At 43.1% G+C, this 18,469-nt stretch overlaps 1 protein-coding gene across 1 annotated transcript in view; it reads left to right on the forward strand.

The window, feature by feature from the left end:
- Positions 1-18,196, forward strand: part of LOC139289443 (V-set and transmembrane domain-containing protein 2-like protein) — a 40,561-nt gene extending 22,365 nt beyond the window's left edge. The window contains exons 2-4 of the mRNA XM_070911051.1: positions 12,571-12,740; positions 13,738-13,782; positions 17,720-18,196. Coding sequence (XP_070767152.1) covers positions 12,571-12,740; positions 13,738-13,782; positions 17,720-18,196 — 692 coding nt within the window. The remainder of the gene's footprint in view (positions 1-12,570; positions 12,741-13,737; positions 13,783-17,719) is intronic.
- Positions 18,197-18,469: the final 273 nt, after the last annotated feature.

Here is an 18,469-nt window from a genome sequence, read left to right on the forward strand (position 1 = left end):
TGTCTCTATACTTTGTGCAGCGGATCTCCGTGTCTGTTGGGAGCTGCTATAGATTCACCTCGGAGATGGCTTTATTGATCGCTCTGTCTCTCGGGTGGGTGTGGGGGGGTGGGGGGGGGGTCTACACACCTTCAAAATCATTGACTGAATGTTTGGTGAGGTGTTTTAATTGCTGTGTGCTAGTACACTGCAATGGCGGAAACGGAGAAATTGAGCCATTGGGGAGAAGCAGACGTGTGAGGAGAAATACTGCAGGGCACTTAGCAACTGAGACGTCTGAGCCTCAAAACAGCTCTGCATGCAGGCCTGTGTATATATATATATATATAAGTAGCTCAGTGCATTCGCATCTAATACCTGTATGTGCGTGTGTTTGATATGAACGTATGTCTTCATCATCATTCACCGGATTTTTGTTGATTTCTTGATTTCAGCCGGTCAGTCCGCCACATTCCTATTGTGACTTTTCCTCCAGCGCCAACGTTTTTTTTTTAGTTTTTAGCGACATCTATTGGATCGATTGCCACGACATCCAAGTGTTCTCGCGCATGTCACAAGTTCTTACGGCGCTCCGTGATGTCATTTCCCTCTGCCTCACTGAACTGCTGTGGCGTCAAAGTGACGTTGCATCGATTCTTCCCACGTCTGGAGAGTAGGGGCTTTTAAGACGGTCTTCTTATAAACGAGGGAGGAATAAATAACCTGCCACCCCACTGGATATCTCATATTTTACGACACTTGGAAAAATCAGATGAAAGCTAGAAGGAGCGCATACGGGGAGTCGTGGACGCCACACTTCACACACAAATTAGAGGAACTTGAGTCAAGATTGTGAATTTTTTATCTCTGGTATGATAATTGCATTGTATTAACTGCGCCATTAGTGGTAATGCCGTTGTGTGCGACATAAACAACTGATGGCTTTATTATTAACGGAGATCCTTATTCCAATTATCTCAGGACATTTGTGGTTGTCGCTGCGAATTTGTTCCGACGTTTGGCGAATGATTCAACCCTGTTGTGCACAACGATGTGCTATTTATAACATAATTTGGTACTTTTATACTGTGCTTTGTGGCTCGGCTATTATTTTTTTTAGTGTTTATTTTAACACCTGCAAAACTAATGACATTCCCATCAGCCTCACCTGCGCTTTGTGTTCAGTGCTTTTTTTTGTTGTTGCTATTTTTGACCAAACTTTGATGACATCAAGCGCTTGTTTTCTGTGGAGGTTGAATGCACTTTGGACAAAAAAATGTCTTGCTGAATTAATGTCATGTAATGTAAATGAATGTTCCTCTCACAGTTGGCACACATTGAGCACAGAAGCTCATTCTTGACCTCCTTGGGGTTAACATGTGTGGCAAAATAACGCCAACTTTCTCCGGCTAGCTAAAAAAAAAAGATGATATTGTCTCGTGTGTGAATGGGCTTCACAGTGAGTAAAGAAAGTCGCCGGTCACATGACGTCTGGCGTCACAGAAGCTTTCAGTTATAGAATAAATGAATGACATTGGTATCCTCTATTAATTCGGAGTCTCAGTATGCAAGAAGTGTGCCTTTTACAAAAACCCCTCGTGAAACATCGAGAAACGGCTCATAAACACAGTGGCATTCACACACATGGCCGTCTCAACCTTCATGTCATCCATCACTGTTTTATGGCTAGTTAGCTCGGCTCCTGCTGTACGGACCATACACACCCCGCGGGGCAATTTCACCGAGGCTTGTAAAAATCATTACACGCCTCACACCATGATTGCCTTGCATGTCCTTTTCAGTAACTTCTAAAAGCTGATTTTTTGACGAAATACTGTTGATCCTAGGTGTGAATTCTGACACATTATATATATATTTTTTTGGGTGGGGGTGGGGGTGGGGTCAGGGTGAAGTGTAATCTATGTGATGATAGATGACAGGTATAAGCTACATCCCTGCAGTCACGTTACAGCACAGAAACAGGCAAATCCTTCAACAACGAGAAGAGACTCCCTATATTTATATTTACACAGAAAAGTTCCCCCCTGATCTTCTCAGATTATCTTCACCAGTTGGAAAACCATGTTGGACGCATGACAAGTAGCAGGATGGGTCGGATTAACTGCCTTTCCACAAGCGAAAGTTGGCTGTGAAGACAAAAGCTGGCGTCTTTTCAGACAGGTCTGTTTTTCATAATGTTTTGAAACAGCATCTCTCAATCCCCCTAACCCCCCCCCAAAACTATTTTACATTTATTATGCTGTGGAAACACATTATTTCATTCTGTTGTTTGGACTGCTGATTAAAGTCGTGAAGTATTGTAGACTTATGAATAGGCAGTAGGCACAGCAAATTCCGACTGTGCCGCTCTACGTTGAATTCATTTGAGGTTTCTCATTAGTGAATCTTCAACAACAACAACAACAACAACAAAAAAAAGAAAACACCCAAACGCGCCCCAAAGAGACAAAACAATCTGGTGGATTCTGCTTGCTCAGGATGGTTTTGTCTTTGGGTTTTGCTCGGGCTTTAAGGCTTCCGGCAGGTTCTCTGTGAAACTGAAGGCAGCTGTTTACCGCAGAACTGTGCGGAGGCTCATTATTAGAGCATGAAGCTTGTTATGAGGCTGTGTGAGAGACTCGTTAGTGGCTAATTATTTCTGAGGAGCTGCCTGGCAAGTGTGGACGGAAATGAGTAAAGAGAGCAGCAGTACAGAGACGGTACAGTGCAGTTACAGTGGGAAGATGGATGTGGTGTTGCAGAGACCGGAGTTCCAGCTTGGTGGAGTTCGTTCAGATTGAAGTTCAGCTGGTGGCTATGTGGGTATTGTGTAATGTATGTATTTTTTCCAAGTTAAGACTCCAACAACAACTGATTTAGTATGAATAGCTTCCTAAATGTTCACCTGCATTGATATTAAGAATGTCGGCTAAAAGACTGCTGAGACAATGATGCTCCAATTTTTTAGGGCCCCTGTCAGTCACGGGTCCTTAGAATCATCCTGACCCACCCCACCCCCCCACCTGTAGCCTACCGTCTGGCTGTGATCAACATATTAGCTCCCTAAATGTCAGCTCCTCCAGACTCAGTGTCCATTTTATTTATTCTTGCTCTTAGTCTGCAAATCAGACCGAATTCGGCGGCCGTGGCGTTTACCGCAGGGTTTCGTGGCGGTGTGGGAGTGACACTTGTGAACTTTAACCCCCGATCCAGAAGGTGGCACTTAAAAGCAGTACTTTTACAGAACTTTAAACCCTGACCCGGGCTGCTAAGCATGCCGGCTTGTACGAGTGATCGTCTGTCCGCGTCAACAGATTAAAAACACACATTTACTTTCGGTAAAAGGTCGACAAGGTTCTTCTTCTCGTGGGCGCCTTCCGGTCTGACCGGTCAGCAAGACGTCAGTTTGCGTTTCCCTTATTTTCTTTTCTCAGATTTATATATTTTTTTTTTTCTTACTTTCAAGACATATTTTACAACCTACTCATTTCATCTATTCCCACCATTTCAATGAATCTATAAGCGCTGTGCGTTTGCAGTGTGTATATATAGGCCAATTATGTGTGCCAGTGTCTGCATGTAAAAGCAATGTCATCTGCATGGGCATCAGCAAAGGTTTATGGGTTTTCCCTTTCAATATGTTCAGAGGAAACTGCATGCAGAAATAGTATTTGCCAACAATAAGATTAGATGACATTTCAATAAATCCTGTGGGGATTTGTCACCGCAGCAGATGATATGGTAAAGATAAAAAAATACAACACATGCAGAGTGAATAGGATTCACACGGAACAGCGTGTTGAGGTAAATAGGCCGTCTTTGTTTGCTGCGGGTGGATGTGTAAGTCTGCATTGTGCTATCAAAGCAACCACCATCAATTATTGATGGAGGTTTTTACCCCCATTGTTACCCGTCTCCACTGGTGCTAAATGTTGATCATTTATATCTGACTTGGTATCAGATTTATCTCTGTATTTTTCCGGGTCGTGACGGAGAGGAAAGACTGGAGTTTGAGAGCTGATACATTTCCACAAATACTGCACAGAGAAATGCTGCTTCTAGATCGACTGCATGCTGTTACAGTAGAAATATTCCGGTAATAATCAAAGGATTTCACTAAATCAAACCGCTCTGTGATTGCAAATATCACGATCAGCCAGTCCTTTAATGCTACTAATTGACATATGGGTTATTCAGCTGTATTGTTTGCAGTCTCTTCAGTGATCAAGTGAGCTCTTCATTGGCCTGATGCCTCTCTCAGACAGACGTGAGGAAACAAGAGATCCTTAAAGCATCCCACGCTGCTTTGTACTACAAAGGCGTCGTTGTTTTTCTGAACTCTCTGCACCCATTGTTGTTTTTTTGTTGTTGCTGTGAGTACGTAATCGTTGCGCGTTGATGTGGTAATCATTTCTTGTGCAGAGGTGGCCCCTTTGTTGTGTTCGATTACAGAAAAAAAAATGACTCGTCCTTGGTGTTCTGGCTGAACCCTCTGGCTCAGGAAGCCATGTTCTCCTTTTAACCTTTTTCATTTGATTAAGAGGGAAAACAGTGTTTGACCCGCGCTGCGGGGAGGCAGGCCGGCAGCTGGGACTTGGGCCAAAACAGCAGGAAGCTGAGCTCAATTGGAGGAGCTGGTAAAACCAAGGGTGGTGAAGGTCCACACATATACACACACACACACACACACACAAGGACGTGCGTACATGCACACATGCACATGTGTGTGTGTGTGTGTGTACAGAAACATACACATGCAGAAAAATATATGCAGCATTCATAAAGACGTTACTTCCTGCACATAGAACACAGTAATGTTCAAGTACATCATTGAATTACGGACAAAGTCGCAGTAAAACAGCCTTTCAGCTCTTCACCAAGTCATTCTTTAAAGCCTAGATATACTCACAATTAGTATTCAGCTTAATATGACTGGGTTGCATAGCTGCATTTGACATCATGATTCACTGTAGGCGCTGCGTATATTGCCGGTGCATCAGCTGCAAACACAGCAAGGTTCTGTTTCAAAAAGGAAAAGTCTCCAAAATATGCCACTTGCAAAGCCTGCATTACTGAAAACGTCCCATCTGCTAATCTTAGATAAGACCATAGACTTATGATACAAGGGGGTATCCCTTCTTATTTACTTCCAGCGAGGATTTCGGAAACTCTAGTTCTAAATCTACTCAAGAAGAGCTGTGGCTGGTTGCATCCTCTGTCCTAAAGAGTCCTTGAAAAATATTCCCTTATATCCTATCCAGGTTTTCTGCAGTGACTTTTAAATGGGCTCCTAGTGCTATCAAGACAATATAAAAATCAATTTCCTGGCACTCTTGGTATTCAATCCTCCTCAGATGTATAACTACACATACAGTAGTGTAACTATTGTGCATCACATCATGAACAGCATCAAGATTATTTTTTTTTTTAGCCATTTAGCAGACTCAATAGATTTTTTTTCCTTCTACTGTTTGAGTGAAGCATTAGCTATGAATATATTTACATTTATATATGCGAAGGACGTCCATTAGGGATTATTAACTAAATTTGCATTGTAATGAAAATACAGTTCTGTTAAGCAGAGGTGTAATTCGACAACACAGCCATATATATATATATATATATACCCTTCTCTTCTGTCAGAGTGTAACAGAGGATGCACATCAGCCTAATTACCATTATAAGAGCCAAGTGAGTCACACAACGCTGTGGCCACTTCCTCAGCTGTTATGAAGCCATTTCCAAGAGGCTGAAAAGCTCTCGAGAGCGCTGGATGTGGCCCGACGCACCGCCGGCCGTCTCATCTCGACGCTGAACAGCATCGACATTCAGAGGCCGATGCCACCGGCTGCTCGATCATGCAGTCAGCGGGATCTATTTTGCAACAAATGTTGCAGGGAGTAGGGGTAAGCATGCATTCATTTCCAACTTCCCTCCCATGATCTGGCCGCTGACGCCGAGGAGGTCATTTATTTATCGGCACGGTAATACGGGAGAGGCCCAAGCAATGATTATTTATTATTCATTAATTGTTATTATATGCACGTCTGGAGATTTTCTGGATGGCTTTGGTGTCCAGTGGCTGTGTAAATGCTGTTTCAGGTTACATTTTAACCGCACACATGGGACAGAGAGAGTGCAAGCTGCACAATTAGCAGGTGTTTTATTCTCATGGGGTGTTCGCTCGTTGATCGCTCGCCGACTGACACATTTAGCTTTAGCTTTGGATCAGCAGTGTCGGGCAGTAACGCACACACCCTTAGCACTACTTAGTAACCGTCTGGTGCTTGTTGCTGGGCAGGTAGCGTGCAGCTGCCTGCAGTTGGAAACGAGGTTAATGAGAAAGAGAACACTTGTATCCGTGAAACCAAAACAATGAGGCTGAAAGGCGCTGTAGAGCTGCAAGGTCGGGTAATAATCCTCTGCTGGTTCATCACAATGACTGACCCCTTTCTTATTACACGAAAACGATTTGATTCAGAAAGATATTGATTGGTGTACGCCAGTGTTTAGTCCATAGTGCATTGATTTGCCCGTCTGTCGTCACAAATGTTTCCCTCCCACTCGTTAAACTCAAATTGTGTGCAACACAGTACGTCACTTTTGGAGTTACATAACTTTATTGGAATTTCTAGTCTTTAATATGAAACACTGGCATTTTGGAGACAAGCGTCATCAAGGTTTAGCTCTTTCTATACTGGAAGTGTAAAGAAGATATTAGATGGAAGTTTAGGTAGGCTGGAGTAAGACTGTGCCACAAAGAAACACCTCAAGTTCTCCCTTTTTTCATGGCTGTAATTACCACATTCCATTTCTCAACAAAAAAAAAAAAATACAGCAGCATCCGCCCACAGCTATCTGCCACCTCACACATTGTCCTCCGCCTTCTCTCTGTCACACACACACACACACACACACACACACAGTCTCATTTCAATTCCTCCTTTTATTCTTGCGATATATTAGTCTCTCACAAACACACAGAGCTTCGCTCTTGCGCTCATTTCTTCAACCTCTGGTGGAGATTTCGTTGTTTTTTTTTTTTTTTGCTCATCGCACAAACAGAGTCTCTTTTTCTCTCATAGTAATTCCTCCGTCCATCTCCCCTTCCTCCCGTGGTTAATGGGTTGACACAGAGTCCGGGCTTGGCTGCCGTGCTGTAGCTTTCCGGCACTGATTTGCAGCAATCGGCCCGAGAGCCTTCCACTGTTTATCTTGGAGATAATGATAATGCTTCAGGGTGAGCAGGCCCAACTCATCGCAGCCTTTTATGGCCTGAACAATGACTGTGTGGAGATTAGAGATGACTATTACTAAGAGATACAGCATTAGATTAGCCACGCGTCTGAATCATTGTCACGCCAGAATCAATGGAATATAGAGGTTTTGCAGAGCAGCAGGAAGATAATAATTACGTTTAAAGTGGTTATCTGCCAGATTTTCTTTTAATGTGTCGAACATGTGCTGAAATGACTGAAATAAAGAAAAAGATGCCTCACTGAAAGAGACACATGATCAGATTAGCATCTGCTGTGTGGATTTAGTAAATTGCTCGGTAAGAATTATCTCCTGTACGTTGTAATAACCGTCACATTTCCCTGTGGTCGCCATATACGTGAAGCATAGGTCAAAAATGTGCATGGATTTTTCATTGCGTGGGCTTCACAGCTAAGTGGGAAAAGACAGATCATCATTGCCGAGAGCCACTTCAGAGGCTCTATCTCTTACACAGCAGTTTTTATGCTCCAGCTTTGAATATTATCAACAAGAGAGGGGCTGTGGGCATCGTTGCCGGCTCCGGCTGTGTAATGTCAAATCAATACCTGGTGCGTTTCGGGTTTCACAAATGAAAAATACAAGCAGATTTGATCAATGTACAAGAGGGATGTATGACTTGAGGCTTGTACTGCTCTCGTAATATAAGACAGATCCATAGCGCAACCTCAGAGGTGGAACAGCCGAGGTTAATCTATGAACCCAGAAGGAAATCGGCACTTCGTTTGGTGCAGGTTCGACTCATTCTTATTGACGCCAGACAAATCTATGAGAAGGGGGCACTTGGCAAAACTTTTAAAGGTTACAGAGGGACATGTACTCGCCTTTGAATAGCTCGGTAATAAAAAAAAACACACACAATCCTCTGAAGTGTCACTCTTCTGTCAGGGAAAAGCTCAGAATGGCACATAAACATTGAATAGCAGATTTTACTTTTAAGGAGCCAGGGAACCACGTGGTGCTGACTTCAGTTCGGAATAAAACTCCGTGACACAGGATTTCCCAAGAGGGAAAACACATCTGATCTACTCGTTTCAAGGGGAATTCCCGCGTGACGAGTGGAAAAATGATTGTCTTGAGGCGATTTATGGAGCTGGTAATTGCCTTTCATTATAAAACAAAATATTAGTCATTGTCGTCCACCTTATATGAAAGAGGTTCAGTTGTCATTTGATTAACATTCCACATTTTGATAATGAATAAAACATTTTGATGATGAAATTAAAATGCTCAGTGGTGGCCTCTACGTGTGTGGTGGATCACGAGCTACTAACCCTTAAAGGAAATTTAGTCCGGGTTTCAGTGGAGAGTTTACTATGAAAGGAAAGGGGGGGGGGGGTTTCTTGTAATACAACAGTTGCTGTCAGACCTTTTTCTTGTGACTGTTTAAAACAATTTCAGACAGTAAATTTAAGATGTTGCTGAGTCAGTCGGCTGATTTTATAGTCCACACCGGACCCACGGTGCACACAGAGGTAGTTCAGGTACAGCAGCCAGGATGTGTCAATCCAGGGAGCTGATGTGAGGAGACCGCTGCTCTTCTCAAGAGCTGACGTGCGAGGACAGTGGTGTAATACTGAAAACACTGCTGGTGTGTGCACTTGACAATAATAGGATGGGTGTCCTACACCACTGCCAGATAAAAAAGTTTCACTGGTTTTATCACATGAACATAAAACAAGGAAGTCAAAGTCAGCTTTGCTAGCTTTTTTAACAGAGCTGTCAACCGCTATGTTTTCCAGACCAGTTAAAAGCTCTGGAAAAAGCTAGTCTGAGCCAGCACCGTATGCTGAAGTTGACTGTGAGCCAGTAAATGGACCTTTAGATTTTCAAACTATTGTTTCTAAGGTCAAGAGTGAAATTTTCACGCTCAAGCGTCAAGTCTTTAAAGCAAAAGACTATAAAGAAATAAAGAGACTGTTCACTGCGCCATTATCCTGCAATTCTTTAGCAAAAGTTACACATTCTCGATTTAGTGTGAAGAAAATGGCCCTCGCATTCCCAAAGACTCGTATGAAACAATGACCCGCCGAGCTCCACTGAAGAGAAAAGGCTGTGGTGTGATGATGAGGATGATGGGAAAACTGGCTGAAAAGATAATAAAAAAAAAGGAAATGGGAATACAAGTTTTGCAACTTAGAGGATTTTTTATTCCTTTTTTTTTTTTATATGTATTTAATAATCCTGCAGCATTTACGAGTTGCCAACTTTAGATAATCCAAAGAAATTCTTTTGTGTGTCCACAAAATTATAACTGACATTTACCATCCGGCTTGAGCCTTTCCAAGTCTGATCATTGTTCCCCTGCCTGTCTTGTCTTTCTTTTCGGGCACTGAGACACACCGAAACACGACTGTCACTCCAGATATGTTCCCGGTGAGGGCTGGATCTTCCTCTTCTCAAACTTTTCCAAGTCGGAAACAACTGGCGCGTAAATACTGCTTGTGAAGTGGGTCGTGTTTTGTGGCGCATGAGTTCACAGTGCAAGTTGTGGCAATTTAATTCAACAGCTGATGGACAACCAACAAATTGTGCACCACAGTTGAATAGAATAGAATAGAAATAGTAGTGGTTGATAGTAAATATATCCATGTAATTATTCTCTAATTTATCATTTGACAGCAAAGACCTGTGGTTAAAAACACATTAGTACCTTCCACCATTTATACCTGCTGAGGCTTTTCAATGGTCAAATTCAGATGTATTTATTAGTGATCAAAGAATCCCCTGTAAATTCGCAGCTTTGTTATTTTATTACTTTTTTTTCATTTTTTTTAAATTTTGCTTTTTAAATTGGTGTAAAACGTGTTTGCAGGTAGAATTTAACAGTCCCGACAAGTCTGAAATATAGCTCTCTGAAGCTTGAAGATAATACTATAATCAGTTCAGGTAAGACAAAGAAACCTCTGAGAGGCTAAGCAAAAATAACAGTACTGCAGCAAGATATAGTATATTGTGCTAATGTGTCCTTTTTACCTACTGTGAACGAGAAACAATACGTTTAACTCTCCCTCTTTATAAATGCTCCTGCATGTTCACCAGTAAAGGAGATTTATGGCTCCCTTTAAACAGAATCTTTCATAAAAAAAGACGATTTCTTCCTAATATCCAGGGTTCCCCCGGTGCATTGTGAGGATGACAGCCGGTCTGTTGGGTTTTGTTTTAATGGAATTTCGCAGCTCGGTAAAGTGTTCAAAATGTGGGTTTAAATGGAGCTCCTGCTGCACCTGAATCCAACTCTCCGCACAGTTCAGGGGTTGGTATCAGCAGACAGATTGTGCAAAGAAGCTTTTTATGAGGATTTTGTTAGCACTAAGACTACAGGTTGTACGTTTCTTGTGAGCATCCAGTACAGTGCACAGTGTAGGCCGCAAGTATGCGTGTGCCACAAGCATTTTTCAATGGTTTAGTGAATATGAAGCTCTAATGTTTACGATGTGGTCAGCCGGCTAAGTGACATAATTGGTTTCAGGCTTCCGGTAAAAAAAAACTCTACTGAGGTTACGAGTCACAGGGTTCCTTTTTGAAATGCTGCCTATTTCTTACCTCTGGTTGTGTGTCAGTTAATAGGAGCATTTTGTAGCCAAACAAGAATCAATGTGATTTCCATCCATGCATCCATAGTTTTTTTTGTCGCTTACCTGGGGCAAAGTCGCGGTGGCAGCAGGTCCGAGACGTCCTTCCCCCAGCAACGTTTTCCTCCTGGAATATATCTAATCTCTGCAGCATGTTCTGAGTCTACCCTGGGGTCTCCTACCAGTTGGACGTGCCCTGAAAGCCTCCAAAGGAAGGTGCCCAGGAGGCACCCCGATCAGATGTCCGAACCACCTCAACTTGTGGTTTGAGATAATAAAATCACAAATAATGCGACTTCCATTCCTCAGGAAGAAACTTTGGTTTGGTTTTACCTTTAATTTGAAATGTTTTTTTTTTCATTTTTCACCTAAATCCAGTGTGAAATGAATGTGACAAGCCGTCAGGGCATTTCTTTAAGGTCCCTGGTCCCTACATAATCCACCATCAGAATTAAAGAAAGCATTGATCAATAACACTTTCAAACTACCATTAATATGATGTAATAGTGCTGATTGTTCTTGTAATTCAAGTCTTCTTTGATGACATTACAGCCCTGGTCTTGATCCTTCTGCTCTAGACCTATTCAGCCTTCAAATTTCAACTTCCTCATGAATGCTGCTGCAGGTGACTGCTCAGTGTTTGTGTTCCTGACCTCAATGCAGCATTGGATACTATACTGTGTCCTCATTAATAGATTGAAACACTCACAAATTTTAGTGACTTTGTGCTAAAGTAAAACAAACTCGGGCTGCTAGAACTGGCTGCATCCTAAAATCAATTCTCAGAACCTTTGTGTTTTATTCAGTTGAGCTTCAGGTGCTGGTAGGGGTATTTCTAAGTGTTTTTGTTGTTGTTGTTGTTGTTGTTGTTGTTTTCAACCTTTGGACAGAGCCAGGCTAGCTGTTTTGCCCATCATCGAGGCTTTAAGCTAAGCTAAGCTAAATGGCCCCTGAGTGTCGCATCATATTTACCGTACAGAGATGAGAGTGGTATCAATCTGCTTGTCTAACTCATCGCAATCCCCCAAAATGTTTAAATATTCCTTTAACAGAACTGGAATGTTTTGGTCAAGGAAGGTAAAGCTAACACCAAACAAAACTTTAGGAAAATTCCAGTAATATTCGAAGTTTTTAAAAGAAAAAGGGAACGCTCCATGCTCACCACTGCAACCGACAGAGAGCTGCAAGTCGGCTTGGGAAGGCAGCTTAAGTTCGCCGGCCACGTAACACCAACATCATTCAGGCCTGATGTGGTCCTTCCATCAGCCTCCTCCAAGCAGGTTCTCCAAAATTGACAAACTGACAGTGCCCTGGGAAGACCGCATTGAAGAGGCAAATGAGCAGAAGCGGGCCAAGTACCAGGAGTTGGTGGAGCAGTGCTTGTGTCCCAGCACGTCCTAGGTCTAGGTCTTTGAATCAAAGTCATTATATACAGTCAGTCTCTAATCGACTGTTGCCAAAGCTAATTAAGGCTTTACCCCAAAAAACGATTTCACTGCGTTATGATACATTACCTGGCATCATCAAGTGTTTCCCGCTGCAATTTGAGCCACAGCAACCCTTTCAGTCAATGCGAAGCAAATGCCTCAAACACAAACAGGCACGTCAGAATTCTCTGAACCGATGCTACATTTATGCAACGAATCATCTTTTATTCTATGTCTTGGTGAGACCGCCATATAGCTATCATCGTTTGACTAAACACCATTTGTTAACCGTGTCTCATTCTGTCTCTGTCCAGCCATGTTCACAGAGGTGCCTCATGACATGACGGCTCAGAGAGGTCAGGACGTAGAGATGGCCTGCTCCTTCAGAGGGGCGGGAACGCCCTCCTATTCACTGGAGATCCAGTGGTGGTACATCAGGAACCATCTCGACTGGACGGACAGGCAGCCCTGGACAACCAACGAAGTAGGTTCATAACAGGAACTCTGCCCGCCTTCTGATGTGAATGCAACATTTGTAGGTGAACTCGCCATCAACCAACAGCTTCTATTTCAGGCTTTAACTTAAAGCACATTTATGATGTTTTCTAATAGTTTTGGCCACCATTCCTATCTATAATAACACCATCGTACCGAAAAATGTAACTTTCTAAGATCTGGGAACGCGGCAACATCACTAAGAAGAAGCATGAAAGGGCAAGAAACACGAGCAGTCAGACAATCAATCTGATAACCCAAATTTGTTTGGACGTGAAAATGAAGGTTAATGTTTAAATTATTACCTAAATTGTCAAAAAAAGTCCATCACAGTTTACAGACGGACTTCCTGGTTCAACGCTGACCTGAAGTACTCACTGTAGCTGCGGAGCTCACCGTGTTTTTCTGCACAGTGGGGGATTATTACCAACATTTCGGCGGGCTGTTTGATTTGTGTGTTGATTTGGTACACAACGCCTGTGTATCTCCAGAGATTTCACATTGAAGTTTTGTATTCACGTCTTTAAAGCTGCATCAACGGATATTTAGTCACGAGGGGGCAGAAAATAATCAACACAAGCAGACAGAAAAGCGGCAGCATCACAGGTGTTTATCGCTGACGTGTTACAGTAGCAAACAATTGCTTTCATATGTCTCCCGCTTGGTTATGGCCATTTGATATTGATATTATATTGGTTTAAATATTGATTAATGCAACCATAAAACACAAAAGATAAGCGGGAATCCTGAGAAATGCTTGGAAAAATAAATCCCAGGTCAATTAACCCAGCACATTGTTACCATACACATGTGGTTTAATGTCCACTTAAATATCTATTAGCTGACGCAGTATGTCCACCAGAGTGTCCAGGTACATACAGTGTATTCCCCTTCATGCTTATAATCCTTATCAAACTTTAATGAATGTTGTGAAGTGTTAAGATTAAATCCTACCACTCATGTTTGTTTGTTTTTGTTTTTTCTAGGTGGCTCCTGAGGAGGAGATGCCAAAAGATGCCACAAAGATAAGTGTGAGTTAACCACTATCTGTCTGCTGTCGTTCTCTGAGAAAAGCCGTATGCTTGCCTCGGTGTTACATGAAGAAATGAGGCGCAAAACCCTCATGATTACATTTAAATTTCTTGCTCCGGATGATCCGCAGATGTCGTACTTATGCTGTATTACACACAAGGATCTGATTTTCACTCAGCTCTCAGTGCATCAGCACATTCACTTCATCCTCGATGGGGTTGTGGAATCACAGCGTCGGCCGAGGAGCGAGCAGCGCCGGCGCTTGCGGGTGGTTAAGTGTCTTCCTCAAGGGGGGGCGCGACCCGCAGTGCATCATCTTCAGATTCTCGCGAAGGCCCCTGCGTCTTTATGACCAAATCCAAATAATAAACAGTGAGCGGGACAGGCTGGAATGTCAGCAGATCTTTTTATATCTCCTCTGATATCCACAGATAGTTACTCACCCAGGCCAACAGTTTCTCCACAGCAAGCAGGGAAGACAGCACGGCCATATAGTGACTCAAAATGTTGACTCTTTCCATCTAATTAACGGCGGAAGTGAGAATGTAGAATGCACGGCTGCACATTACTTCCACACCGACATACTCCCCTTGCTAAATCTCTCTCTGTCGACTTTACAATTGCAGAAATGAGCGACAAATGCTTCTGGCTAATCATGGATAGTTTCAAAAGCATTGCGTGTAAAAGCAGTGATGAATGAGTAAATAAGATGCTGGATGAAGTCAAATACATCAGATTTGAGAAAGATAAAGATGAGTAAAGATACATTTGCGTTGTTCTTTCACAGAAATCATGAAGAACCCCCCCCCCATCCTTCCTCCCAACAGGCTAGCTGCTGCTGGTCCGCTCTAATGAAAGCACCAGCTGCGGTTGGGGTGACTGAGTGCGTGCGTGTGTGTGTGTGTGTGTGTGTGTGTGTGTGTGTGTTTGAGTGGGCGGAGTCGAACACTGCAGGCTCTGCAGCTGGAAAATCATCATGAGCTTTTCTGTATGTAATGAACGCTGGTCCGCGTCCATACTGTCAAGCAAAAACATGGTAGATGCCCCCACACACACACACACACACACACACACACACACACGCAGACACAAACTGACCGACCAGTTTTTCCACTTTCCTTTTTAAACACAGCAAAGTCTAATTTGCGATAGGCACCCGTAAACCTTTTATAAATCACTGGACGGTTTAGGTCCGAGTTACCTATCAGATCTCCCGACACCAGCGCGAACCTTGCAGACCTCTTGGGCCGGCTGGTTCTTCCCGGAGTCAAAACTAAACGCGGTGAAGCTGCATTTAGCTTCTATGCCGCTCAAATGTGGAACAAACTGCCAGAAGAGCTAAGACTCCAAGCTGAAGACCTACCTGTTTACCATTGCTTTTAATTCATTTTCTTTGAAATCAATATATTTATTTGTCTTATTTTTAATCTGTGGTCTTTTTTGATTCTTTGTGCTTGTCGTTTTCTTTTATGTGCTTCCTTTTATTGTTTTTATCATTTGTTTCTTGTGATTTTGCCCGTGTACCCTGTAAAGCACTTTGGGCTGCCTTTGGGGATGAAATGTAAATAAATGTGCCTTGCCTTATATGTATTTAAACAGATAATCGCTGTAAAATTGTTCCGTGCGTGGTAACTGCCAAGTGCAGAGATGTCTTGTGTTTGACAAAATTGGCATGCAAGAGGATACTAAAATGTTTTTTCCCCCCTTTATTCACCAGTTAGTGCATACACATATATGCAACATGGACAAACTAACAAATACAAAGGCAAGCAGATGATATTGATTAACAAAACATAAAAGGACATAGATAAGTAACAGGCGACAGCATGTGAAGAAAAAACAACAACAAACAAACAAAAGGAAGGAAGGTATGAACTACATTGAATATAAAGACACACCTACACACTCCCACATACACATACATTGTTCCCCCCCCCCCCCCGTGTTGTCCGTTCCCCCTCCCCCGTTACGTGCTTACATTTATACTTGCTGTTGCCTTGCTGTGAGTGCAAGAGGATTCTAAAACCGTTCAAGGAAAAGTGCAACATGTGAAATACTCGCTTATTCGCTTTGCTGCCGAGAGTTAGATGAGGAGGTCAACACCACTCTCAGGGGACAGTTAGCTTAGCTTAGCATAAAGAAAATAAAGAGGAGTAAACAGCTAGCCTGGCCCTGTCCAAAGTTGAAAAGAAAAAAAAGAAAGAAATCAGCCTACCAACATTTCTAAAGCTCAGTAATTGTAATGTAACGTAATACCTTGTTTGTTTAATATGCACAAAATGTAAAAACAAGAAGTTGTGGTTTTGGGTGGGAATCCAGGAAGTCTTGTCCTTTTTAGACTTTGGTTTTCGCACAGATTAAACAAACAAGATATAAGATATTAATTGCTGAGCTTTAGATTTTTTTTTTTTTTTAATCTTTGGACAGAGGCCAGGCTAACTCTTTCTTCCTGCTTCCAGTCTTTATGCTAAGCTAAGCTAACAGTCTCCCGGGTTAGGGTTGTGCCTTCACACTTCACAGACAAACATGAGCGCGGTGTCGATCTTCTCATCTAACTTATGAAACGTATTCCCCAAAATGTTGCAACAGTGATAGACCATTTACTTCTGTTTGTGTCATGGTTCAATTTAACAATTTTGTGTATTTTTTGTGTTAGAAATACAATATTTATAGCATCAAAGATAGACCGACTCCTGCCCTTAATATATTGACATGGGTGCAACAATAAGTCTGTAAGTTGACATGCAATCCATTTCCTGGGGGAGACTGCTGTTTCAGATGATTGTCAGAAATCGAATCCATCACAACGCACGTATGAAATCATGCAATTTAGGCACAACGAAATAAAGATCGGCAAGATGAGCGAACCAAACAATGGCAGCAGGTTTCCTGCGGTGGCTGATGTCTATCTAAATTTGCTTTTCATCTTGTACAAGCAAGACAGGCGGCAAAATGAGTGAAAGGAGCCCCGATGTGTCCACATGTCACCGCGAGAGGGCCTGGGGTAGCTGGTAGATGCTTGTGACTCTGCATCTGTGACATAGTGCCAATAAGTGTTTGTTTTGTGCATCTGCTGCGATGCTGCAGGTATTTCATCTCTGAAGTCGGAGCTTCATACGATAATGGGCAAAGACTATGAGGGACAGGCTGGCAAAGATAAGCCGATAGGCACAATGAACGTTATTGCTATTGTAAAGCCAGCAAAAAAAAAACACAAAGCAGACCCGCTTTCATAGTACAGCCCAACATTTAGACGTTAAACGGGCGTTGATACGACAGTTGACACTGGGGGCGTGAACCATTGGCTTAACAGCAATTCAGCTGATGATTCAATGGTATGGAGTAGGACTTCAGTGCACATTTGCATTTGTTTGTGAAGCCCAGTGTCAACAGTGCAGTGATTCTAGTATGCTGACCATGGAAGAAACAGACCCGGTGACAAATTCTGAGCTTGTGCTTCAAGAAAACATGATCTGCTTGCAGTTAATGATTTCGTTTCACAGCTATTTTGCGCCCGCATTGAAAATATCTTCATCACTTTTCAAGTTTGTAGCTCAATGCGAGAAAGAAATAGCTCATTTCTCGTCTTCCAAATGAAAAGTGACCAACTAAGTGAACCTTTGCTTAATTCAGTACACTTTTGCGGCCACAGCTGACCAATAGCTCATGGTGGCTAATGTTAGAAAGCATTAGACAGATATTGTACCTTTGCTTTGTAACTACAGCATCAGTTTGACTACTGTGCTTACTGCTAGTGTTGCATTACATTGTAGCATTAGGCTAACCATTATCCTGTAATTGCAACTTGTGGCCACAGCAGCGGCTGTTCGGTAAAGGTTACACAGGCTTGTACTGAGTATGATTTCTTTTTTTCAATCTCACCATAGTTTCCTGCTCTTCTCTTTTTATTTATTTATTTTTTTTTTTTACCTCCAGGTCGTGAAGGTTGTAGGAAGCAACATTTCCCATAAACTCCGCCTGTCCCGGGTCAAGCCGTCCGATGAGGGCACCTATGAATGCCGCGTCATCGACTTCAGCGACGACGAGGGCGCTCGCCACCACCGCGTCAGGGCCTACCTGCAGGTGGTGCCGGAGAGCGACATCGTCGACAGCGACCACAACGACAACTTCGAGGCCCTGGACGGTACCAAGGGAGGGGTGGCTTTCGCGGACGCCGACGACATGGAGTCCCACGGCGGCACCAAAGAGCACGCTCACGGCCACCACCAGAATCACGGGCACCACCAGGAGCACGGCAAGCGGCCTTCGTTGCCGGCCCACCACGGTCATAGCCACAGCGGCGGCGGCGGCGGCAGTCAGCAGCACAAGGCAGGCAGGGAGCTGAGGAAGAGGGATGTGGACAGTAACCACAGCCACAATGACTGCACCAACGAGCCAAGCTGTACGCTGTAGATGTTGGCTTATTGCATCTGAGCGATTACACAAGGATTGCATAACATGATGTGTGTCACAGCATTAAAAGCTATTCTTCCCGCACAGGAAATGTACAGCTTATTCACAGCGCAGTGCCGTAAACTGTGGTGGGAATGTAGCTTTTTCTCGCTGTGCGTGGGTCTGGTTTGGACTGCTCACTGTCTGTAAAGCCTGGCCTCACGACAGTCACCAGGGGGGGGGGCTGATAGGTGTAGGTCTAAGCAGCTCTACTAAAAAAAAAAAAAAAAAAAG

Source organism: Enoplosus armatus, chromosome 8 (genome assembly GCF_043641665.1).
Source record: "Enoplosus armatus isolate fEnoArm2 chromosome 8, fEnoArm2.hap1, whole genome shotgun sequence".
NCBI lineage: Eukaryota > Metazoa > Chordata > Actinopteri > Centrarchiformes > Enoplosidae > Enoplosus > Enoplosus armatus.